The sequence below is a fragment of the Hyla sarda genome, chromosome 7, assembly GCF_029499605.1.
Source record: "Hyla sarda isolate aHylSar1 chromosome 7, aHylSar1.hap1, whole genome shotgun sequence".
Classification (NCBI taxonomy): Eukaryota; Metazoa; Chordata; class Amphibia; order Anura; family Hylidae; genus Hyla; species Hyla sarda.
The window spans coordinates 2,666,658-2,694,624 of NC_079195.1; the positions used below are offsets into that span (position 1 = coordinate 2,666,658).

At 50.8% G+C, this 27,967-nt stretch overlaps 2 protein-coding genes across 2 annotated transcripts in view; both read right to left on the bottom strand.

Moving 5' to 3' along the window:
* The window catches only part of FTSJ3 (FtsJ RNA 2'-O-methyltransferase 3), a 30,022-nt gene extending 25,733 nt beyond the window's left edge, over nucleotides 1–4,289 (bottom strand). The window contains 3 exon segments of the mRNA XM_056530223.1: nucleotides 843–948; nucleotides 1,026–1,112; nucleotides 4,067–4,289. Of these exon segments, the coding sequence (XP_056386198.1) occupies nucleotides 843–948; nucleotides 1,026–1,092 (173 nt within the window). The 5' untranslated portion in view covers nucleotides 1,093–1,112; nucleotides 4,067–4,289.
* Nucleotides 4,290–11,769: 7,480 nt separating this feature from the next.
* Nucleotides 11,770–27,923, bottom strand: MED19 (mediator complex subunit 19). The gene is made up of 6 exons (XM_056531089.1): nucleotides 27,510–27,923; nucleotides 17,139–17,261; nucleotides 14,281–14,414; nucleotides 13,565–13,658; nucleotides 12,620–12,717; nucleotides 11,770–11,908 (listed from the first exon to the last, which is right to left on the bottom strand). Exons 1-6 carry the CDS (start codon nucleotides 27,766–27,768, stop codon nucleotides 11,852–11,854), a joined length of 765 nt encoding a protein of 254 aa, XP_056387064.1. The 5' UTR covers nucleotides 27,769–27,923; the 3' UTR covers nucleotides 11,770–11,851.
* Between the last annotated feature and the right edge of the window lie 44 nt (nucleotides 27,924–27,967).

Below are 27,967 nucleotides of genomic sequence, written 5' to 3' on the forward strand. Positions count from 1 at the left end.
CATAACTTACCATCCCCCCGAGACCCTCAACATCCACCATGACTTACCATCCCCCTAGACCCTCAACGTCCGCCATGACTTACCATCCTCCGACGCCCTCAACGTCCACCATAACTTACCATCCCCCGAGACCCTCAACGTCCGCCATGACTTACCATCCCCCGAGACCCTCAACGTCCGCCATGACTTACCATCCCCGAGACCCTCAATGTCCGCCATGACTTACCATCCCCCTAAACCCTCAACGTCCGCCATAACTTACCACCCCTCCCCCGAGACCCTCAACGTCAGCCATAACTTACCACCCCTCCCCCGAGACCCTCAACGTCAGCCATAACTTACCACCCCTCCCCGAGACCCTCAACGTCCGCCATAACTTACCACCCCTCCCCCGAGACCCTCAACGTCCGCCATAACTTACCATCCCCCGAGACCCTCAACGTCCGCCATAACTTACCACCCCTCCTCCGAGACCCTCAACGTCCGCCATGACTTACCATCCCCCGAGACCCTCAACGTCCGCCATGACTTACCATCCCCCGAGACCCTCAACGTCCGCCATGACTTACCATCCCCCTAAACCCTCAACGTCCGCCATAACTTACCACCCCTTCCCCGAGACCCTCAACGTCAGCCATAACTTACCACCCCTCCCCCGAGACCCTCAACGTCCGCCATAACTTACCACCCCTCCCCCGAGACCCTCAACGTCCGCCATAACTTACCACCCCTCCCCCGAGACCCTCAACGTCCGCCATAACTTACCATCCCCCCGAGACCCTCAACGTCCGCCATAACTTACCACCCCTCCTCCGAGACCCTCAACGTCCGCCATAACTTACCATCCCCCGGGGGCCGCGCACAGATCCACCAGCGCTCGCGCCTTCTGCAGGAACTGGAACTTCCTATTCAGCTGAATGAGCTTAAATGCTGAACGGGAGCGGTAACCTGGAGACAAGATACGAACCTAGTCATGTGACATCACAGGTGGTATAACCCCTCCCCCGCACACGGACATCACTCACCCGTTTCCTTTGCCAGATGATAAAATTTATCCTTCCGGCTCTTTCCTACTTTTCCTTTTTTGCCCATTGTGGAAAATGGACGTCAGCCTAGAAAAAAAAGGGGGTCAGAGGTCACACCACAAAAGAAAGGGGGGGGGGTCATGGAGAAGGCACTACTATATGGGGGGGGGGGGAGACTAGACGTCACTACTATATGGGGGGGGGACTAGATGTCACTACTATATGGGGGGGACTAGATGTCACTACTATATGGGGGGGGACTAGATGTCACTACTATATGGGGAGGGACTAGATGTCACTACTATATGGGGGGGACTAGATGTCACTACTATATGGGGGGGGACTAGATGTCACTACTATATGGGGGGGGACTAGATGTCACTACTATATGGGGGGGGACTAGATGTCACTACTATATGGGGGGGACTAGATGTCACTACTATATGGGGGGGGACTAGATGTCACTACTATATGGGGGGGACTAGATGTCACTACTATATGGGGGGGACTAGATGTCACTACTATATGGGGGGGACTAGATGTCACTACTATATGGGGGGAGACTAGATGTCACTACTATATGGGGGGGACTAGATGTCACTACTATATGGGGGGGACTAGATGTCACTACTATATGGGGGGGACTAGATGTCACTACTATATGGGGGGGACTAGATGTCACTACTATATGGGGGGGGACTAGATGTCACTACTATATGGGGAGGGACTAGACGTCACTACTATATGGGGGGGACTAGATGTCACTACTATATGGGGGGGACTAGATGTCACTACTATATGGGGGAGGGGGGAGACTAGACGTCACTACTATATGGGGGCGACTAGACGTCACTACTATATGGGGGCGACTAGACGTCACTACTATATGGGGGGGACTAGATGTCACTACTATATGGGGGGGACTAGATGTCACTACTATATGGGGGGACTAGATGTCACTACTATATGGGGGGGGACTAGATGTCACTACTATATGGGGGGGACTAGACGTCACTACTATATGGGGAGGGACTAGACGTCACTACTATATGGGGGGGACTAGATGTCACTACTATATGGGGGGGACTAGATGTCACTACTATATGGGGGAAGGGGGAGACTAGACGTCACTACTATATGGGGGGGACTAGACGTCACTACTATATGGGGGCGACTAGACGTCACTACTATATGGGGGCGACTAGACGTCACTACTATATGGGGGCGACTAGACGTCACTACTATATGGGGGGGACTAGACGTCACTACTATATGGGGGGGACTAGACGTCACTACTATATGGGGGGACTAGACGTCACTACTATATGGGGGGGACTAGATGTCACTACTATATGGGGGGACTAGATGTCACTACTATATGGGGGGGACTAGACGTCACTACTATATGGGGAGGACTAGACGTCACTACTATATGGGGAGGACTAAATGTCACTACTATATGGGGGGGACTAGATGTCACTACTATATGGGGAGGACTAGATGTCACTACTATATGGGAGGACTAGATGTCACTACTATATGGGGGGGACTAGACGTCACTACTATATGGGGGGACTAGACGTCACTACTATATGGGGGGGACTAGACGTCACTACTATATGGGGGGGACTAGACGTCACTACTCTATGGGGGGACTAGATGTCACTACTCTATGGGGGGACTAGATGTCACTACTATATGGGGGGGACTAGATGTCACTACTATATGGGGGGGACTAGATGTCACTACTATATGGGGGGACTAGATGTCACTACTATATGGGGGGGACTAGATGTCACTACTCTATGGGGAAACTAGATGTCACTACTATATGGGGGGACTAGATGTCACTACTATATGGGGGGGACTAGATGTCACTACTATATGGGGGGGACTAGATGTCACTACTATATGGGGGGACTAGACGTCACTACTATATGGGGAGGACTAGATGTCACTACTATATGGGGGGACTAGACGTCACTACTATATGGGGAGGACTAGATGTCACTACTTATATGGGGGGGACTAGACGTCACTACTCTATGGGGGGACTAGATGTCACTACTCTATGGGGAAACTAGATGTCACTACTATATGGGGGGACTAGATGTCACTACTATATGGGGGGGACTAGACGTCACTACTATATGGGGAAGACTAGACGTCACTACTATATGGGGGGGACTAGACGTCACTACTATATAGGGGAGGACTAGATGTCACTACTATATGGGGGGACTAGATGTCACTACTCTATGGGGGGACTAGATGTCACTACTCTATGGGGGGGACTAGATGTCACTACTATATGGGGGGGACTAGATGTCACTACTATATGGGGGGGACTAGATGTCACTACTATATGGGGGGGACTAGATGTCACTACTATATGGGGGACTAGATGTCACTACTATATGGGGGGGAGACTAGATGTCACTACTATATGGGGGGGACTAGATGTCACTACTATATGGGGGGGGAGACTAGATGTCACTACTATATGGGGGGGACTAGATGTCACTACTATATGGGGGGGGAGACTAGATGTCACTACTATATGGGGGGGACTAGATGTCACTACTATATGGGGGGGACTAGATGTCACTACTATATGGGGGGGACTAGATGTCACTACTATATGGGGGGACTAGACGTCACTACTATATGGGGGGGGACTAGATGTCACTACTATATGGGGGGGACTAGATGTCACTACTATATGGGGGGCTGGAGACATCACTCCTATACAGGGGGGTTGGGGGTCTGAGAAGTTACTACTATATGGGGGGCCGGCGCTGGTTGGCCCCGGGGGCTGTAGCTGTCACTTATGGGGCCCGGGGTGGTCACAAGTATGAGGGGCTGGTATGGAGGGTGCAGATGTTCCTGATATGGGGGTCCTGGTGTCAATCTTCTCTATATGATGCCCCCGGTGAGGACACGTGACTGTACACAGCTCTGCCATCCCGTGGAGTGACCCCTCATACACAGACAGGGTTATTCCGATAAACCTATAGTAGAGTCCCGGGGGCCGCACTCACCGTGGATCTCCGGTCTCTTCTTTCACGTGGAGAAGCAGCAACTTCCGGCGCCTGGATATGACGTCACGGCACACGTTGAGCAGCTTCAGGGATTAGAGCGCTCGGTAGTGACCCCTGCAGCTCAGCGGACAGTACTGCGGCCGGATACTCCAGTCACTGAGCCGTGCGCCTCTAGCGGTCAGCTGCGGAGTGACACCCTGCCGGAGGGTCACGTGTTCACACTATAGTCTTGTCTGTAGCCGCAGATAATGACTTTCCCAAAGAATAATGGGGGAGATTTATTAAAACCAGCGCAAAGGAAAAGTGGCTGAGTTGCCCATAGCAACCAATCAGATCGCTTCTTTCATTTTGCAGAGGCCTTGTTAGAAATGAAAGAAGCGATTTGATTGGTTGCTATGGACAACTTTTCCTCTGGACAGAATTTGATAAATCTCCCCCAATATGTAATTAATAATAAATGTTAAATCACAGTGAAGTCCTTTATTGGGATCTTGTGGCGCAGACTGTATATTATTATTATTATGTATGGACCGGATACACCAGGCGTCATGTGATCACGGTCATGTGACTTCCTGTCTGCGTCCGTCCATCACTCACAGCGGGGGAAATAAGTATTGAACACGTCGCTATTCTTCTCCCTAAATATATTTCCAGGTTCTTTTGACATGAAATGTTCCCCGGATATTTGTACCAACCCAAATAATCCACATATACATATATATGATCCATATATACAATCCATACAAATATATACAATCTATACATACATATATACAATCCATATATACAATCCATACAAATATATACAATCCATATATACAATCCATACAAATATATACAATCCATATATACAATCCATACAAATATATACAATCCATACATACATATATACAATCCATATATACAATCTATACATACATATATACAATCCATATATACAATCTATACATACATATATACAATCCATACAAATATATACAATCCATACATACATATATACAATCCATATATACAATCTATACATACATATATACAATCCATACAAATATATACAATCTATACATACATATATACAATCCATACAAATATATACAATCTATACATACATATATACAATCCATACAAATATATACATACATATATACAATCCATATATACAATCCATACAAATATACAATCCATACAAATATATACAATCCATATATACAATCCATACAAATATATACAATCCATACATACATATATACAATCCATATATACAATCTATACATACATATATACAATCCATATATACAATCTATACATACATATATACAATCCATATATACAATCTATACATACATATATACAATCCATATATACAATCTATACATACATATATACAATCCATATATACATACATATATACAATCCATATATACAATCTATACATACATATATACAATCCATATATACAATCCATACATACAGTGGGGATCAAACGTTTGGGTAAAAAATTTGTATTAATGTGTATAAAGAAGCCGAGGAAAGACGGAAAAATCTCCAAAAGGATCAAATTACAGATCAGACATTCTTATAATATGTCACCAAAAGTTACATTTTATTTCCATCATTTACACTTTCAAAATAACAGAAAACAAAAAAATGGCGTCTGCAGAAGTTTGTGCCCCCTGCAGAGTTAATATCTTGTGCTGCCCCCATTGGCAAGTATCACAGCTTGTAAACGCTTTTTGTAGCAGCCAAGAGTCTTTCAGTTCTTCTTTGAGGTATCTTTGCCCATTCTTCCTTACAAAAGTCTTCCAGTTCTTTGAGATTTCTTGGCTGTCTGTCACGCACTGCTCTTTTAAGGTCTATCCATAGATTTTCAATTATGTGGAGGTCAGGAGATTGTGAAGGCCATGGCAAAACCTTCAGTTTACGCCTCTTGATGTAATCCCCCGTGGATTTCGAGGTGTGTTTAGGATCATTATCCATTTGTAGAAGCCATCCTCTCTTTAACTTCAGCTTTTCACAGATGGCATCAAGTTAGCATCCAAAATTTGCTGACATTTTATTGAATCCATTTTTCCTTCTACTCCTGAGATGTTCCCTGTGCCACTGGCTGTAATACAACCCCAAAGCATGATTGATCCACCCCCATGCTTAACAGTTGGACAGAGGTTCTTTTCATTAAATCCTGTTCCCCTTCTTCTCCAAACGTACCTTTGCTCATTCCGGCCAAAAAGTTCAATTTTAACCTCATCGGTCCACAGAATTTGTTTCCAAAATGCACCAGGCTTGTCTATATGTTCATTTGCAAAGATCAAACACCGATTTTTGTGGTGAGGACGTAGAAGAGGTTTTCTTCTGATGACTCTTCCATGAAGACCATATTTGTACAAGTATCTCTTTGTCTCCTTAAGGACTTAGGGCGCACCTGTACGCCCTACGCCCGGTCCCGGTGTTTAAAACGGGGTCACGCCATGACCCCACATCACACCCGGTCGGTCCCAGCTGCTAATCATAGCCAGGACCCTGGGCTAACAGCGCGTGGCATCGATCGTTGTGCCGCACGCTGTTAACCCTTCAGACGCAGCGATCAAAGTTGACTGCCGTGTCTAAAAGCAAAAGTAAACGCTTTCCGGCAGCTCAGTCGGGCTGATCAGGACATCGCGATAAAATCGCAATGTTCCGATCAGCTGGGACGCAGGCGGCGGTCTCTTAACCTGTCTCCGCGGCGTCAGATCGTCGATTGATTGCTGCCAGCCCGAGCTACAGGCTTGAGCAATCGAGCCCCTATCTGACTGATCCGTGCAAAGCTATGGCTCTACAGGGATCAGCATAGGAGATCAGTGTGTGCACTGTTATAGGTCCCTATGGGATAACAATGATCAGTGTGTGCAGTGTTATAGTCTCCTATGGGATAATAATGATCAGTATAAGAGATCAGTGTGTGCAGTGTTATAGCCCCCTATGGGATAACAATGATCAGTATAAGAGATCAGTGTGTGCAGTGTTATACGTCCCTATGGGATAATAATGATCAGTATAAGAGATCATTGTGTGCAGTGTTATAGTCTCCTATGGGAGAATAATGATCAGTATAAGAGATCAGTGTGTGCAGTGTTATAGGTCCCTATGGGATAACAATGATCAGTTTAAGAGATCAGTGTGTGCAGTGTTATAGTCCCCTATGGGATAACAATGATCAGTATAAGAGATCAGTGTGTGCAGTGTTATAGGTCCCTATGGAATAATAATGATCAGTATAAGAGATCAGTGTGTGCAGTGTTATAGCCCCCTATGGGATAACAATGATCAGTATAAGAGATCAGTGTGTGCAGTGTTATACGTCCCTATGGGATAATAATGATCAGTATAAGAGATCATTGTGTGCAGTGTTATAGTCTCCTATGGGAGAATAATGATCAGTATAAGAGATCAGTGTGTGCAGTGTTATAGGTCCCTATGGGATAACAATGATCAGTATAAGAGATCAGTGTGTGCAGTGTTATAGTCTCCTATGGGATAACAATGATCAGTGTGTGCAGTGTTATAGTCTCCTATGGGAGCTATAACACTGCAAAAAAAAGTGAAAAAAAAGTTAATAAAAGGTCATTTAACCCCTTCCCTAATAAAAGTTTGAATCACCCCCCTTTTCCCATAAAAAACTGTGTAAATAAAAATAAACATATGTGGTATTGCCGCGTGCGAAAATGTCCGAACTATAAAAATATATCGTTAATTAAACCGCACGGTCAATGGCGTGTGCGCAAAAAAATTCATAAGTCCAAAATAGTGCATTTTTGGTCACTTTTTATATCATGAAAAAATGAATAAAAAGTGATCAAAAAGTCCAATCCATGCAAAAATGGTACCGCTAAAAACTTCAGATCACGGCGCAAAAAATGAGCCCTCATACCGCCCCATACACGGAAAAATAAAAAAGTTATAGGGGTCAGAAGATGACAATTTTTAACAAATTTTCCTGCATGTAGTTATGATTTTTTTCCAGAAGTGCGACAAAATCACCTATATAAGTCGGGGCTCATTTTAATCGTATGGACCTACAGAATAAAGAGAAGGGGTCATTTTTACCGAAATATGTACTACGTAGAAACGGAAGCCCCCAAAAGTTACAAAATGAAATTTTTTCTTCAAATTTGTCGCACAATGAATTTGTTTTCCGTTTCGCCGTGGATTTTTGGGTGAAATGACTGATGTCACTGCAAAGTAGAATTGGTGGCGCAAAAAATAAGCCATAATATGGAATTTTATGTGCAAAATTGAAAGTGTTATGATTTTTAGAAGGTGATGAGGAAAAAATGAAAATGCAAAAACGGAAAAACCCTGCGTCCTTAAGGGGTTATAGTGGAATAGTGTACCACAACTCCAGTGTCTGCCAGATCTTTCTGGAGGGATTGTGCAGTCAAACGTGCGTTTTGAATTGTTTTTCTCACAATCCTGTGAGCTGCTCGGTCTTATATTTTTCTTGGTCTTCCAGATCTTGCTTTAACTTCCACTGTTCCTGATGACTGCCATTTCTTAATTACATTCCGAACAGAGGATATTGACATCTGAAAAGGTTTTGCTATCTTCTTATAGCCTTCTCCAGCTTTGTGAGCCTCAACTATTTTCAGTTTCAGATTTCTAGACAACTGCTTAGAAGAACCCGTGGTGCTGATTGTTGGTGCAAGGTCAGATGAATTTGGGCATTTAAAACCTTTGAGATTGACATCACCCGGTCTTCCCAGATGATGATTGAGAACAATCCATGACACTGGCAGGTCTCAGCTTTGCAAAGGGGGCAGTACATGTTATCAATTCTGCAGGGGGCACAAACTTTTGCAAATGCCATTTTTTGTTTTCTGTTATTTTGAAAGTGTAAATGATGGAAATAAAATGTAACTTTTGGTGACATATTATAAGAATGTCTAATCTGTAATTTGATGCCTTTTGGAGATTTTTCCATATTTCCTTGGCTTCTTTATGCACATTAATACAAATTGTTACCTGGGGTGCCCAAACTTTTCATCCCCACTGTATATACAATTCATATATACAATCCATACACATACACACACATATATATATATATATATATACATACATACACACACACACAATCCATATATACAATCTATTACTTATTTAATACTTTGTACAGAACCTTTGTTGGTAATGACGGCTTTAAGACGCCTCCTATGGAGAAACTAGAGTCCTGAAGACTGCTCATTGTTCTACATAAACTGTCTTCAGATACGTGGGATTCTGCGGGCCTCTTCTATAGATCATGATCTTCACATCCTGAAGGTTCCTCAGGCCTCTTCTATGGATCATGAGCTTCACATCCTGAAGGTTCTGCGGGCCTCTTGTATGGATCCTGATCTTCTGATCTGTGGGATTCTGTAGGCCTCTTCTATGGATCCTGATCTTCACATCCTGAAGGTTCTTCAGGCCTCTTCTATGGATCATGATCTTCACATCCTGAAGGTTCTGCGGGCCTCTTCTATGGATCATGATCTTCACATCCTGAAGGTTCCCCAGGCCTCTTCTTTGGATCATGATCTTCACATTCTGAAGGTTCCTCGGGCCTCTTCTATGGATCATGATCTTCACATCCTCATGGTTCCTCAGGCCTCTTCTATGGATCATGATCTTCACATCCTGAAGGTTCCTCGAGCCTCTTCTATGGATCATGATCTTCACATCCTGAAGGTTCCTCGAGCCTCTTCTATGGATCATGATCTTCACATCCTGAAGGTTCCCCAGGCCTCTTCTATGGATCATGATCTTCACATCCTCATGGTTCCTCAGGCCTCTTCTATGGATCATGATCTTAACATCTTGATGGTTCTTCGGGCCTCTTCTATGGATCATGATCTTCACATCCTGAAGTCTCTGCGGGCCTCTTCTATGGATCATGATCTTCACATCCTGAAGGTTCCCCAGGCCTCTTCTATAGATCATGATCTTCACATCCTCATGGTTCCTCAGGCCTCTTCTATGGATCATGATCTTCACATCCTGAAGGTTCCCCAGGCCTCTTCTATGGATCATGATCTTCACATCCTGAAGGTTCCCCAGGCCTCTTCTATGGATCATGATCTTCACATCCTGAAGGTTCCTCAGGCCTCTTCTATGGATCATGATCTTCACATCCTGAAGGTTCCTCAGGCCTCTTCTATGGATCATGATCTTCACATCCTGAAGTCTCTGCGGGCCTCTTCTATGGATCATGATCTTCACATCCTGAAGGTTCCCCAGGCCTCTTCTATGGATCATGATCTTCACATCCTGAAGGTTCCTCAGGCCTCTTCTATGGATCATGATCTTCACATCCTGAAGGTTCCTCAGGCCTCTTCTATGGATCATGATCTTCACATCCTGAAGGTTCCTCAGGCCTCTTCTATGGATCATGATCTTCACATCCTGAAGGTTCTGCGGGCCTCTTCTATGGATCATGATCTTCACATCCTGAAGGTTCCTCGGGCCTCTTCTATGGATCAAGATCTTCAGTTCTTTCCATAGATTCTCAATGGGATAGAAGTCATGTAATCAGTCATTCTAGCAGCCTTATTATCTTCCTGTGAAACCATTTGATAGTTTCTTGTGTGTTTGGGATCATTGTCCTCCTGAAATGTCCGTCATCGTCATCATCATCATCATCCTGGTAGATGGCAGCAGATTTTTGTCACAATGTCTCAGTAAATTTGCCCATTCATCCTTCCTCCGATTATATGAAGTTTCCCAGAACCTTTTGGTGAAAAGACGCCCCCCCCACGCGATGATGTCTCCCCTTTAGACTTCACTGTTTGTGTTCTTAGGGTGATGTGCGGCCATTTTCCCCCATGGTGTGTATTATGGCACCAAACCATCTGACCGCTCTATATTCTCCAGGATTTCACCGGATTTTCTAAAGGTTGTGCAGAAAATTTTATATGAGCTTCACCTTACTATATATTCACAATGGCAGTATGTAGTGAGCGTGCATACAGGTCATGGCGGTGTGTGGCGAGTGTGCATACAGGTCATTGTGGTTTGTGGTGAGTGTGCATACAGGTCATAGCAGTGTGTGGTGAGCGTGCATACAGGTTATGGCGGTGTGTGGTGAGCGTGCATACAGGTCATGGCAGTGTGTGGTGAGCGTGCATACAGGTCAGCAGATGTGTCTTGTGTGACTCCTCGGTATTGAGACCTTTTTGTAGCCATCAGTTGCACTGACAAGGGTTGTATTGATTTTTAATGCCTGATTTCAGCTCTTGGCTTTCCAGGCCTTTTTGCACCTTACTTTCTTCCTGTGTTTAAGACATAATTACACATAATATCTTATCTTATTGTTTTGGTTTCTTTGAAGAAATGTCGCAGGTGGGGAGCTGTGTGGGGTCATACGCCTGTCACACTGTAACGCAGGTGGGGAGCTGTGTGGGGTCATACGCCTGTCACACTGTAACGCAGGTGGGGAGCTGTGTGGGGTCATACGCCTGTCACACTGTAACGCAGGTGGGGAGCTGTGTGGGGTCATACACCTGTCACACTGTAACGCAGGTGTCCTGAGGCGAGGACAGGAACCTCCCGTGGAGCAGAAGGGCCACATCAACCTCAATAGTAAGTGGAGATATATTTAGTGATCGACGTGTCCAATACTTCTTTCCCCGGCTGTATCTCACTATTACGGCCCCATATAACCCCACAGGGATGTGATGACACAAACACGGAGGGGCCCGGGGGACAGAGGAGCTTTATTAAAAAGAATGAACCCTATAAAAGTGACAGACGAGCGTATGTACAAATAAAGGCGAATCGTCAGCGCAATCCGCTCTGCGAGCTGCCGGCTCCGGGGTGCTCCGGACTGTGCCGATTCTGGGGAGGAAAGAGACGGATGAGTCAACGAATAATAGAAGAAGAGAGGTCACATGATTATAGACGGGGACCCCCGACCACCCCCCACAAATACAGGAATAATAATAATACAGGGAATGAAAATAAGCAACCGCCCTCTGCCCCCCCCCCCCACAAGCCTCCAGTGTGCCGCCGCCGCCGTCCCCCCCACAAGCCTCCAGTGTGCCGCCGCCCCCCCCACAAGCCTCCAGTGTGCCGCCGCCCCCCCCACAAGCCTCCAGTGTGCCGCCGCCCCCCCCCCCACAAGCCTCCAGTGTGCCGCCGCCCCCCCCCACAAGCCTCCAGTGTGCCGCCCCCCCCACAAGCCTCCAGTGTGCCGCCCCCCCCCACAAGCCTCCAGTGTGACGCCCCCCCCACAAGCCTCCAGTGTGACGCCCCCCCCACAAGCCTCCAGTGTGACGCCCCCCCCCACACAAGCCTCCAGTGTGACGCCCCCCCCACACAAGCCTCCAGTGTGACGCCCCCCCCACACAAGCCTCCAGTGTGACGCCCCCCCCCACAAGCCTCCAGTGTGACGCCCCCCCCCCACACAAGCCTCCAGTGTGACGCCCCCCCCCACACAAGCCTCCAGTGTGACGCCCCCCCCCCCACAAGCCTCCAGTGTGCCGCCCCCCTCTGCCCCCCATAAGTCTCCATTGTAACCCCTTTCTGCCCGCTCCCCGATGCTGTTACCTTCTTTTTCTTCTTGTCTTTCTTCTTCCTCCTCCGCTCCGGATCGTCTTCTCTTTGTTTCTTCTTCTTTTTCCTGTGATCGGAATCTGACGGAGTCTCTGGAGAGGAAACGGGAACGTGAGCGGCGGAGGACGACAGAGTGTGTAACACAAAACAACTCCCCTACACTACACACACACACAGCTACACTACACACACCCACCCAGCGACACCACACACAGCTACACTACACTACACACACACACAGCTACACTACACTACACTACACACAGCTACACTACACTACACTACACACAGCTACACTACACTACACACAACTACACACACACACCCAGCGACACTACACACACACACACCCAGCGACGCTACACACACACACCCAGCGACGCCACACACACAGCGCTACACTACACACACAGCGCTACACTACACACACACACAGCGCTACACTACACACACACACAGCGCTACACTACACACACACAGCGCTACACTACACACACACAGCGCTACACTACACACACACAAAGCTACACTACACACACATACAAAGCTACACTACACACACACACACACAGCTACACACACATACAAAGCTACACTACACACACACACACACAGCTACACTACACACACACACACACAGCTACACTACACACACACACACAGCTACACTACACACACACACACACAGCTACACTACACACACACAAAAAGCTACACTACACACACACACACAGCTACACTACACACACACAAAAAGCTACACTACACACACACACACAGCTACACTACACACACACACAAAGCTACACTACACACACACACACAAAGCTACACTACACACACACACAAAGCTACACTACACACACACACACAAAGCTACACTACACACACACACACACACAAAGCTACACTACACACACACAGCTACACTACACAGACCTGGAGGCGCCGGCTCCTGTGTTCGGCTTTGCTTGTGTTTCTTGTTCTTCTTCTTTGGCGGCTGTATGTGCATCAGGCGACAGTGTTCTGGGAGCTGGAGAGGGGAGAGGTCAGAGGTCACCTGGAGGGTGGGGTATGCCATATACATAGTGCAGGGCGCAGGATTACACTGTATACCTGAGGGAGGGCGCTGTCATTGTGCAGCTCAGGGACGTTTTATATTGGGGGTCACAATCTTGTGGTCTGGGGGCTCAAAGTGTCGGTATAATTTGTAAAGACGTCTGACAAATCGGCCAGATCAGTAAGGGTTAAGGTTGTACCAGGATCGGCTGCGATCATTAGTTATGGACGGGGAAGCGCCAAACGCGTCAGACGACTTATTCTATAGACCAGTGGTCTTCAACCTGGGACCTCCAGATGTTGCAAAACTACAACTCCCAGCATGCCCGGACAGCAGTTGTAGTTTTGCAACATCTGGAGGTCCGCAGGTTGAAGACCACTAGTCTATAGACTGTAATGGTGGCCGCTGCTGCTGCGCACCTCATCAGGCTATAACAAACAGCAGGAATGACACCATGTGATCGAAAGATGACAGGAACGCGCAAAAAATCTGCTGCTGCTGCTGCGGGGGTGAGAGCCCTGATGTGGAGTCACCGTACAGGGCTCGGTCAGGACGCGCTTACTCCGATACCCATGTGACCCCGTATAGAGCTCACCGGGCCGGCGTGTAGTCTGAATCCTGTGAGGAGAGCGCCGGTCAGAGGAGTGAAGGAATTCCCACAGATCGGAGGCTTCTCTATTAGAGACCGTAGACTGCTGTTATCATGGGAGCCGGGGGTGTCAATCATCCCTGCAAAGAGACAGTCAGAGATTACCGGCCCGATGTGACCGAGGTGCATAGAGTCATGGCCGAAAATGTTGGCGCCCCTGAAATGTTCCTATATAATGAAGTATTTCTCACAGGAAAGGATTGCAGTAACACAGGTTTATTCCCTCTGTATATATATATATATAGATCTCCTCTCCTCTCCTCTCTGTATATATATATATATAGATCTCCTCTCCTCTCTGTATATATATATATATATATATATATATATATATATATAGATCTCCTCTCCTCTGAATATATATATAGATCTCCTCTCCTCTCCTCTCTGTATATATATATATAGATCTCCTCTCCTCTGTGTATATATATATATATATATATATATATATATATATATATATATATATAGATCTCCTCTCCTCTGTATATATATATATATATAGATCTCCTCTCCTCTGAATATATATATAGATCTCCTCTCCTCTCCTCTCTGTATATATATATATATATATAGATCTCCTCTCCTCTCTGTATATATATATATATAGATCTCCTCTCCTCTGTGTATATATATATATATATATATATATATATATATATATATATAGATCTCCTCTCCTCTGTGTATATATATATATATAGATCTCCTCTCCTCTGTATATATATATATATATATAGATCTCCTCTCCTCTGTATATATATATATATATATAGATCTCCTCTCCTCTGTATATATATATATATATATATATATATATATATATATATATATATATATATATATATATATATATATATATATATATATATATATATATATATATATATATATATATATATATATCTCCTCTCCTCTGAATATATATATATTGCAGTAACACAGGTTTATTCCCTTTGTGTGTATATATATATATAGATCTCCTCTCCTCTGTGTATATATATATATATATATATATATATATACACACACAGAGGAGAGGAGATCTATATATATATATATACACACAAAGGGAATAAACATGTGTATAGCAGAACCTGTGTTACTGCAATATATATATATACAGAGGAGAGGAGATCTATATATATATATACACACACACAGAGGAGATCTATATATATATATATATATATATATATATATATATATATATATATATATATATATATATACACACAGAGGAGAGGAGATCTATATATATATATATATATATATATATATATATATATATATATACAGAGGAGAGGAGATCTATATATATATATATATATATATACACAGAGGAGAGGAGATATATATATATATATATATATATAGATATATATACAGAGGAGAGGAGATCTATATATATAGAGGAGAGGAGATCTATATATATATACAGAGGAGAGGAGATCTATATATATATATATATATATATACAGAGGAGAGGAGATCTATATATATATATATATATATATATATATATATATATATATATATATATACATACACAGAGGAGAGGAGATCTTTATATATATATATATATATATATATATATATATATATATATATATATATATATACACAGAGGAGATCTATATATATATATACACACAGAGGAGAGGAGATCTATATATATATATATATATATATATATACAGAGGAGAGGAGATCTATATATATATATATATATATATATATACACAGAGGAGAGGAGATCTATATATATATATATATATATATATATATATATATATATATATATATACAGAGGAGAGGAGATCTATATATATAGAGGAGAGGAGATCTATATATATATATATATATATATATATATATATACACAGAGGAGAGGAGATCTATATATATATATATATATACACAGAGGAGAGGAGATCTTTATATATATATATATATATATATATATACACACAGAGGAGATCTATATATATATATATATATATGTATATATATATATATGTGTATATATATATATATATATGTATATATATATATATATATATATATATATATATATATATATACACACACAAAGGGAATAAACATGTGTATAGCAAAACCTGTGTTACTGCAATATATATATATACAGAGGAGAGGAGATCTATATATATATATATATATATACACAGAGGAGAGGAGATCTATATATATACAGAGGAGAGGAGATCTATATATATATATATATATATATACAGAGGAGAGGAGATCTATATATATATATATATATATACAGAGGAGAGGAGATCTATATATATATATATATACACAAAGGGAATAAACCTGTGTTACTGCAATCCTTTCCTGTGAGGAATACTTCATTTTATAGAAACATTTCAGGGGGGACAACATTTACCGCCATGAATGTATAATATCTACAGAGAGAGACAGTCAGAGATTACCGCCCCATGTGACTGAGCGGAGGGGGTGTCACCCTTCACCTTTCCTCCCTCTTTCTAGCCTGTGTGATCTGCCCTCCCTGAAGACTTGGCTGCTCCCCCCCCCTATCTCAGAGTTCTGTCCCATCATGTGAGAAGCAGCACAGCCGCCTGAGTACAGAGGTTACACAGACTCTACAGCAACAACGTGGTAGGAAAGTGAAGAGTTTACAGTCTGCAGCCTTTGTTCTGGTGTCACGTGGGCTTCACATACAGAGGGATTGAGGGGTCTCCGGTATAGGGCCCCCCTGCTGTCTGCAGTGACTCCTCGCAGCAATAGTGGGGCCCAAGGTGGCCCCCACATCTTACCTGGAAGGTCCGGAAGAAAGTTGCTGAGTTTTTCTTTGACTTTTTTGCCACAGAATTTCCCGAATGAATGTTCCAGATTATAATGGAGGATGAGATTGACGCTGCCGGTGAGATCCGAGAGTCCTGGAGGAGAAACCAATGAGAAGCGTGAGGGGAGGAGTCAAGTCAGAGCCCCCCATACCTACACACTAGGGAGCCCCCTGCACCAGTGCACCAACATACGGGAGAATCCCTCACACCCACCCAAAGGGCATCAACATACCGGGGAACCCCTCACACCCACCCAAAGGGCATCAACATACCGGGGAACCCCTCACACCCACCCAAAGGGCACCAACATACGGGAGAATCCCTCACACCCACCCAAAGGGCATCAACATACCGGGGAACCCCTCACACCCACCCAAAGGGCACCAACATACCGGGGAACTCCTCACACCCACCCAAAGGGCACCAACATACCGGGGAACCCCTCACACCCACCCAAAGGGCACCAACATACGGGAGAATCCCCCACACCCGCCCAAAGGGCACCAACATACTGGGGAACCCCTCACACCCACCCAAAGGGCACCAACATACGGGAGAACCCCTCACACCCACCCAAAGGGCATCAACATACCGGGGAACCTCTCACACCCACCCAAAGGGCATCAACATACCGGGGAACCCCTCACACCCGCCCAAAGGGCACCAACATACCGGGGAACCCCTCACACCCACCCAAAGGGCATCAACATACCGGGGAACCCCTCACACCCACCCAAAGGGCACCAACATACGGGAGAATCCCCCACACCCACCCAAAGGGCACCAACATACCGGGGAACCCCTCACACCCACCCAAAGGGCACCAACATACCGGGGAACCCCTCACACCCACCCAAAGGGCACCAACATACCGGAGAACCCCTCACACCCGCCCTAAGGGCACCAACATACCGGGGAACCCCTCACACCCGCCCTAAGGGCACCAACATACGGGAGAATCCCCCACACCCGCCCAAAGGGCACCAACATACCGGGGAACCCCTCACACCCACCCAAAGGGCATCAACATACCGGGGAACCCCTCACACCCACCCTAAGGGCACCAACATACCGGGGAACCCCTCACACCCACCCTAAGGGCACCAACATACCGGGGAACCCCTCACACCCGCCCCAGGGACACCAACATACCGGGGAACCCCTCACACCCACCCTAACGACACCAACATACCCAGGAACCCCTCACACCCGCCCTAAGGGCACCAACATACCGGGGAACCCCTCACACCCACCCCAGGGACACCAACATACCCGGGAACCCCTCACACCCACCCTAAGGACACCAACATACCCGGGAACCCCTCACACCCTCCCTAAGGGCACCAACATACCTGGGAACCCCTCACACCCGCCCTAAGGGCACCAACATACCGGGGAACCCCTCACACCCACCCCAGGGACACCAACATACCCAGGAACCCCTCACACCCGCCCCAAGGACACCAACATACCCGGGAACCCCTCACACCCACCCCAGGGACACCAACATACCCGGAAACCCCTGACACCCGCCCTAAGGGCACCAACATACCGGGGAACCCCTCACACCCGCCCTAAGGGCACCAACATACCGGGGAACCTCTCACACCCGCCCTAAGGGCACCAACATACCGGGGAACCCCTCACACCCACCCCAGGGACACCAACATACTCGGGAACCTCTCACACCCACCCTAAGGACACCAACATACCCGGGAACCCCTCACACCCACCCTAAAAACACCAACATACCGGGGAACCCCTCACACCCACCCTAAGGACACCAACATACCGGGGAACCCCTCACACCCACCCTAAGGACACCAACATACCGGGGAACCCCTCACACCCACCCAAAGGGCACCAACATACCCAGGAACCCCTCACACCCACCCAAAGGGCACCAACATACCCAGGAACCCCTCACACCCACCCTAAGGACACCAACATACCCAGGAACCCCTCACACCCACCCTAAGGGCACCAACATACCCGGGAACCCCTCACACCCGCCCCAGGGACACCAACATACCCGGGAACCCCTCACACCCACCCCAGGGACACCAACATACCCGGGAACCCCTCACACCCACCCTAAGGGCACCAACATACCGGGGAACCCCTCACACCCACCCTAAGGGCACCAACATACCGGGGAACCCCTCACACCCGCCCCAGGGACACCAACATACCGGGGAACCCCTCACACCCGCCCCAGGGACACCAACATACCGGGGAACCCCTCACACCCACCCCAGGGACACCAACATACCCGGGAACCCCTCACACCCACCCTAAGGACACCAACATACCCGGGAACCCCTCACACCCTCCCTAAGGGCACCAACATACCTGGGAACCCCTCACACCCGCCCTAAGGGCACCAACATACCGGGGAACCCCTCACACCCACCCCAGGGACACCAACATACCCAGGAACCCCTCACACCCACCCTAAGGACACCAACATACCGGGGAACCCCTCACACCCACCCTAAGGACACCAACATACCGGGGAACCCCTCACACCCACCCTAAGGACACCAACATACCGGGGAACCCCTCACACCCACCCAAAGGGCACCAACATACCCAGGAACCCCTCACACCCACCCAAAGGGCACCAACATACCCAGGAACCCCTCACACCCACCCTAAGGACACCAACATACCCAGGAACCCCTCACACCCACCCTAAGGGCACCAACATACCTGGGAACCCCTCACACCCGCCCCAGGGACACCAACATACCCGGGAACCCCTCACACCCACCCCAGGGACACCAACATATCCGGGAACCCCTCACACCCACCCTAAGGGCACCAACATACCGGTGAACCCCTCACACCCACCCTAAGGGCACCAACATACCGGGGAACCCCTCACACCCGCCCCAGGGACACCAACATACCGGGGAACCCGTCACACCCGCCCCAGGGACACCAACATACCGGGGAACCCCTCACACCCGCCCCAGGGACACCAACATACCGGGGAACCCCTCACACCCGCCCCAGGGACACCAACATACCGGGGAACCCCTCACACCCGCCCCAGGGACACCAACATACCGGGGAACCCCTCACACCCGCCCTAAGGACACCAACATACCCAGGAACCCCTCACACCCTCCCTAAGGGCACCAACATACCTGGGTACCTGGGAACCCCTCAAACCCGCCCCAGGGACACCAACATACCCGGGAACCCCTCACACCCACCCCAGGGACACCAACATATCCGGGAACCCCTCACACCCACCCTAAGGGCACCAACATACCCGGGAACCCCTCACACCCGCCCCAGGGACACCAACATACCCGGGAACCCCTCACACCCACCCCAGGGACACCAACATACCCGGGAACCCCTCACACCCGCCCTAAGGGCACCAACATACCGGGGAACCCCTCACACCCGCCCTAAGGGCACCAACATACCGGGGAACCCCTCACACCCACCCCAGGGACAACAACATACCCAGGAACCCCTCACACCCACCCTAAGGACACCAACATACCGGGGAACCCCTCACACCCACCCTAAGGACACCAACATACCGGGGAACCCCTCACACCCACCCTAAGGACACCAACATACCGGGGAACCCCTCACACCCACCCAAAGGGCACCAACATACCCAGGAACCCCTCACACCCACCCAAAGGGCACCAACATACCCAGGAACCCCTCACACCCACCCTAAGGGCACCAACATACCCAGGAACCCCTCACACCCGCCCCAGGGACACCAACATACCCGGGAACCCCTCACACCCACCCCAGGGACACCAACATATCCGGGAACCCCTCACACCCACCCTAAGGGCACCAACATACCGGGGAACCCCTCACACCCACCCTAAGGGCACCAACATACCGGGGAACCCCTCACACCCGGCCTAAGGGCACCAACATACCGGGGAACCCCTCACACCCACCCAAAGGGCACCAACATACGGGAGAACCCCTCACACCCACCCAAAGGGCATCAACATACCGGGGAACCTCTCACACCCACCCAAAGGGCATCAACATACCGGGGAACCCCTCACACCCGCCCAAAGGGCACCAACATACCGGGGAACCCCTCACACCCACCCAAAGGGCATCAACATACCGGGGAACCCCTCACACCCACCCAAAGGGCACCAGCATACGGGAGAATCCCCCACACCCACCCAAAGGGCACCAACATACCGGGGAACCCCTCACACCCACCCAAAGGGCACCAACATACCGGGGAACCCCTCACACCCACCCAAAGGGCACCAACATACCGGAGAACCCCTCACACCCGCCCTAAGGGCACCAACATACCGGGGAACCCCTCACACCCGCCCTAAGGGCACCAACATACCCGGGAACCCCTCACACTCGCCCTAAGGGCACCAACATACGGGAGAATCCCCCACACCCGCCCAAAGGGCACCAACATACCGGGGAACCCCTCACACCCACCCAAAGGGCACCAACATACCGGGGAACCCCTCACACCCGCCCCAGGGACACCAACATACCGGGGAACCCCTCACACCCACCCTAACGACACCAACATACCCAGGAACCCCTCACACCCGCCCTAAGGGCACCAACATACCGGGGAACCCCTCACACCCACCCCAGGGACACCAACATACCCGGGAACCCCTCACACCCACCCTAAGGACACCAACATACCCGGGAACCCCTCACACCCTCCCTAAGGGCACCAACATACCTGGGAACCCCTCACACCCGCCCTAAGGGCACCAACATACCGGGGAACCCCTCACACCCACCCCAGGGACACCAACATACCCAGGAACCCCTCACACCCGCCCCAAGGACACCAACATACCCGGGAACCCCTCACACCCACCCCAGGGACACCAACATACCCGGAAACCCCTGACACCCGCCCTAAGGGCACCAACATACCGGGGAACCCCTCACACCCGCCCTAAGGGCACCAACATACCGGGGAACCCCTCACACCCACCCAAAGGGCACCAACATACCGGGGAACCCCTCACACCCGCCCCAGGGACACCAACATACCGGGGAACCCCTCACACCCACCCTAACGACACCAACATACCCAGGAACCCCTCACACCCGCCCTAAGGGCACCAACATACCGGGGAACCCCTCACACCCACCCCAGGGACACCAACATACCCGGGAACCCCTCACACCCACCCTAAGGACACCAACATACCCGGGAACCCCTCACACCCTCCCTAAGGGCACCAACATACCTGGGAACCCCTCACACCCGCCCTAAGGGCACCAACATACCGGGGAACCCCTCACACCCACCCCAGGGACACCAACATACCCAGGAACCCCTCACACCCGCCCCAAGGACACCAACATACCCGGGAACCCCTCACACCCACCCCAGGGACACCAACATACCCGGAAACCCCTGACACCCGCCCTAAGGGCACCAACATACCGGGGAACCCCTCACACCCGCCCTAAGGGCACCAACATACCGGGGAACCTCTCACACCCGCCCTAAGGGCACCAACATACCGGGGAACCCCTCACACCCACCCCAGGGACACCAACATACTCGGGAACCTCTCACACCCACCCTAAGGACACCAACATACCCGGGAACCCCTCACACCCACCCTAAAAACACCAACATACCGGGGAACCCCTCACACCCACCCTAAGGACACCAACATACCGGGGAACCCCTCACACCCACCCTAAGGACACCAACATACCGGGGAACCCCTCACACCCACCCAAAGGGCACCAACATACCCAGGAACCCCTCACACCCACCCAAAGGGCACCAACATACCCAGGAACCCCTCACACCCACCCTAAGGACACCAACATACCCAGGAACCCCTCACACCCACCCTAAGGGCACCAACATACCCGGGAACCCCTCACACCCGCCCCAGGGACACCAACATACCCGGGAACCCCTCACACCCACCCCAGGGACACCAACATACCCGGGAACCCCTCACACCCACCCTAAGGGCACCAACATACCGGGGAACCCCTCACACCCACCCTAAGGGCACCAACATACCGGGGAACCCCTCACACCCGCCCCAGGGACACCAACATACCGGGGAACCCCTCACACCCGCCCCAGGGACACCAACATACCGGGGAACCCCTCACACCCACCCCAGGGACACCAACATACCCGGGAACCCCTCACACCCACCCTAAGGACACCAACATACCCGGGAACCCCTCACACCCTCCCTAAGGGCACCAACATACCTGGGAACCCCTCACACCCGCCCTAAGGGCACCAACATACCGGGGAACCCCTCACACCCACCCCAGGGACACCAACATACCCAGGAACCCCTCACACCCACCCTAAGGACACCAACATACCGGGGAACCCCTCACACCCACCCTAAGGACACCAACATACCGGGGAACCCCTCACACCCACCCTAAGGACACCAACATACCGGGGAACCCCTCACACCCACCCAAAGGGCACCAACATACCCAGGAACCCCTCACACCCACCCAAAGGGCACCAACATACCCAGGAACCCCTCACACCCACCCTAAGGACACCAACATACCCAGGAACCCCTCACACCCACCCTAAGGGCACCAACATACCTGGGAACCCCTCACACCCGCCCCAGGGACACCAACATACCCGGGAACCCCTCACACCCACCCCAGGGACACCAACATATCCGGGAACCCCTCACACCCACCCTAAGGGCACCAACATACCGGTGAACCCCTCACACCCACCCTAAGGGCACCAACATACCGGGGAACCCCTCACACCCGCCCCAGGGACACCAACATACCGGGGAACCCGTCACACCCGCCCCAGGGACACCAACATACCGGGGAACCCCTCACACCCGCCCCAGGGACACCAACATACCGGGGAACCCCTCACACCCGCCCCAGGGACACCAACATACCGGGGAACCCCTCACACCCGCCCCAGGGACACCAACATACCGGGGAACCCCTCACACCCGCCCTAAGGACACCAACATACCCAGGAACCCCTCACACCCTCCCTAAGGGCACCAACATACCTGGGAACCCCTCAAACCCGCCCCAGGGACACCAACATACCCGGGAACCCCTCACACCCGCCCCAGGGACACCAACATACCCGGGAACCCCTCACACCCACCCCAGGGACACCAACATACCCGGGAACCCCTCACACCCGCCCTAAGGGCACCAACATACCGGGGAACCCCTCACACCCGCCCTAAGGGCACCAACATACCGGGGAACCCCTCACACCCACCCCAGGGACAACAACATACCCAGGAACCCCTCACACCCACCCTAAGGACACCAACATACCGGGACCCCTCACACCCACCCTAAGGACACCAACATACCGGGAACCCCTCACACCCACCCTAAGGACACCAACATACCGGGGAACCCCTCACACCCACCCAAAGGGCACCAACATACCCAGGAACCCCTCACACCCACCCAAAGGGCACCAACATACCCAGGAACCCCTCACACCCACCCTAAGGGCACCAACATACCCAGGAACCCCTCACACCCGCCCCAGGGACACCAACATACCCGGGAACCCCTCACACCCACCCCAGGGACACCAACATACCCGGGAACCCCTCACACCCACCCTAAGGGCACCAACATACCGGGAACCCCTCACACCCACCCTAAGGGCACCAACATACCGGGGAACCCTCACACCCGGCCTAAGGGCACCAACATACCGGGGAACCCCTCACACCCACCCCAGGGACACCAACATACCCAGGAACCCCTCACACCCACCCTAAGGACACCAACATACCGGGGAACCCCTCACACCCCACCCTAAGGACACCAACATACCGGGGAACCCCTCACACCCACCCTAAGGACACCAACATACCGGGGAACCCCTCACACCCACCCAAAGGGCACCAACATACCCAGGAACCCCTCACACCCACCCAAAGGGCACCAACATACCCAGGAACCCCTCACACCCTCCCTAAGGACACCAACATACCCAGGAACCCCTCACACCCACCCTAAGGGCACCAACATACCTGGGAACCCCTCACACCCGCCCCAGGGACACCAACATACCCGGGAACCCCTCACACCCACCCCAGGGACACCAACATATCCGGGAACCCCTCACACCCACCCTAAGGGCACCAACATGCCGGGGAACCCCTCACACCCACCCTAAGGGCACCAACATACCGGGGAACCCCTCACACCCGCCCCAGGGACACCAACATACCGGGGAACCCCTCACACCCACCCTAAGGACACCAACATACCGGGGAACCCCTCACACCCACCCTAAGGGCACCAACATACCGGGGAACCCCTCACACCCACCCCAGGGACACCAACATACCGGGGAACCCCTCACACCCACCCTAAGGGCACCAACATACCGGGGAACCCCTCACACCCACCCCAGGGACACCAACATACCCGGGAACCCCTCACACCCACCCTAAGGACACCAACATACCGGGAACCCTCACACCCACCCTAAGGGCACCAACATACCCGGGAACCCCTCACACCCACCCTAAGGACACCAACATACCAGGGAACCCCTCACACCCACCCTAAGGACACCAACATACTAGGGAACCCCTCACACCCACCCTAAGGACACCAACATACCGGGGAACCCCTCACACCCACCCTAAGGACACCAACATACCGGGGAACCCCTCACACCCACCCTAAGGACACCAACATACCGGGGAACCCCTCACACCCACCCTAAGGACACCAACATACTGGGAACCCCTCACACCCTCCCTAAGGACACCAACATACCTTGGAACCCCTCACACCCACCCCAGGGACACCAACATACCCGGGAACCCCTCACACCCACCCTAAGGACACCAACATACCGGGGAACCCCTCACACCCACCCTAAGGACACCAACATACCCTGGAACCCCTCACACCCACCCTAAGGACACCAACATACCCGGGAACCCCTCACACCCACCCTAAGGGCACCAACATACCTGGGAACCCCTCACACCCACCCTAAGGACACCAACATACCAGGGAACCCCTCACACCCACCCTAAGGACACCAACATACCGGGGAACCCCTCACACCCTCCCTAAGGACACCAACATACCGGGGAACCCCTCACACCCACCCTAAGGACACCAACATACCGGGGAACCCCTCACACCCTCCCTAAGGACACCAACATACCGGGGAACCCCTCACACCCACCCTAAGGACACCAACATACCTGGGAACCCCTCACACCCACCCCAGGGACACCAACATACCGGGGAACCCCTCACACCCACCCTAAGGACACCAACATACCGGGGAACCCCTCACACCCACCCTAAGGGCACCAACATACCGGGGAACCCCTCACACCCACCCTAAGGACACCAACATACCCGGGAACCCCTCACACCCACCCTAAGGACACCAACATACCCGGGAACCCCTCACACCCACCCTAAGGGCACCAACATACCTGGGAACCCCTCACACCCACCCTAAGGACACCAACATACCAGGGAACCCCTCACACCCACCCTAAGGACACCAACATACCGGGGAACCCTCACACCCTCCCTAAGGACACCAACATACCGGGGAACCCCTCACACCCACCCTAAGGACACCAACATACCGGGGAACCCCTCACACCCTCCCTAAGGACACCAACATACCGGGGAACCCCTCACACCCACCCTAAGGACACCAACATACCTGGGAACCCCTCACACCCACCCCAGGGACACCAACATACCCGGGAACCCCTCACACCCACCCTAAGGACACCAACATACCGGGGAACCCCTCACACCCACCCTAAGGACACCAACATACCGGGGAACCCCTCACACCCACCCTAAGGGCACCAACATACCGGGGAACCCCTCACACCCACCCTAAGGACACCAACATACCTGGGAACCCCTCACACCCACCCCAGGGACACCAACATACCCGGGAACCCCTCACACCCACCCAAAGGGCACCAACATACCGGGGAACCCCTCACACCCACCCTAAGGACACCAACATACCGGGGAACCCCTCACACCCACCCTAAGGACACCAACATATCCGGGAACCCCTCACACCCACCCTAAGGACACCAACATACCGGGGAACCCCTCACATCCACCCTAAGGGCACCAACATACCGGGGAACCCCTCACACCCACCCCAGGGACACCGGGCATCCTCTGCAGTCACTGATCTCACAGATGCATAGGGGTCACAACCCCCCCCCCGTCACACCGTGTTGAGGTGACTGATGACGTCATGGTGAGAGATGACATCAGTGACAGCTGCAGTACCGCAAGTCCCCGTTCACACTCAGCCGCACTCACCTGGCTGCTCTCGGAGCAGATAGAAGGGACCGGGCGGCCTTCGGGCTCCATCCTCCCCGGCAGGGACGGCGGACAGTGAGGGAGGAGGAGGCAGTGGGGGACCGGGGACCGAAGAGTTGGGGACTCCGGGGGCTGGATGAGGTTTACCGGCCCCAAACCCAACACCTGCCCCCGGAACAACCGCGGGGACCCCGGGCACGGAGGGGAGTGATGGTGGCGGCTCCGAGGGAACGAACAGCCCGGAGAAACCCTCCATCATCCTGCGCGACTATCCGGCCAATCAGACGCGACCTCTTGCCGAGAACCGACCAATCACAACACTATGCCACAGCCCGCCCCCTAACCCGCAGGGCAAGAGATGTGTTCGTCACTTCCGGTAGGCGGGTCCCGTTCTCGCTGCAGCCAATCAGTAACGCCGCAAGTGTTTCCCTTAGCGCACAGGTCCTTTCCTGGCGCTG

Coding starts and splice junctions, on each gene's coding strand:
- MED19 (XM_056531089.1), bottom strand. CDS start 27,768: ATGATGGAGGGTTTCTCCGGGCTGTTCGTTCCCTCGGAGCCGCCACCA. Junction 14,415..17,138: donor CTTTCTTCCGGACCTTCCAG/GTAAGATGTGGG, acceptor GTCTCTTTGCAG/GGATGATTGACACCCCCGGC. Junction 11,909..12,619: donor AAGACAAGAAGAAAAAGAAG/GTAACAGCATCG, acceptor TTTCCTCCCCAG/AATCGGCACAGTCCGGAGCA.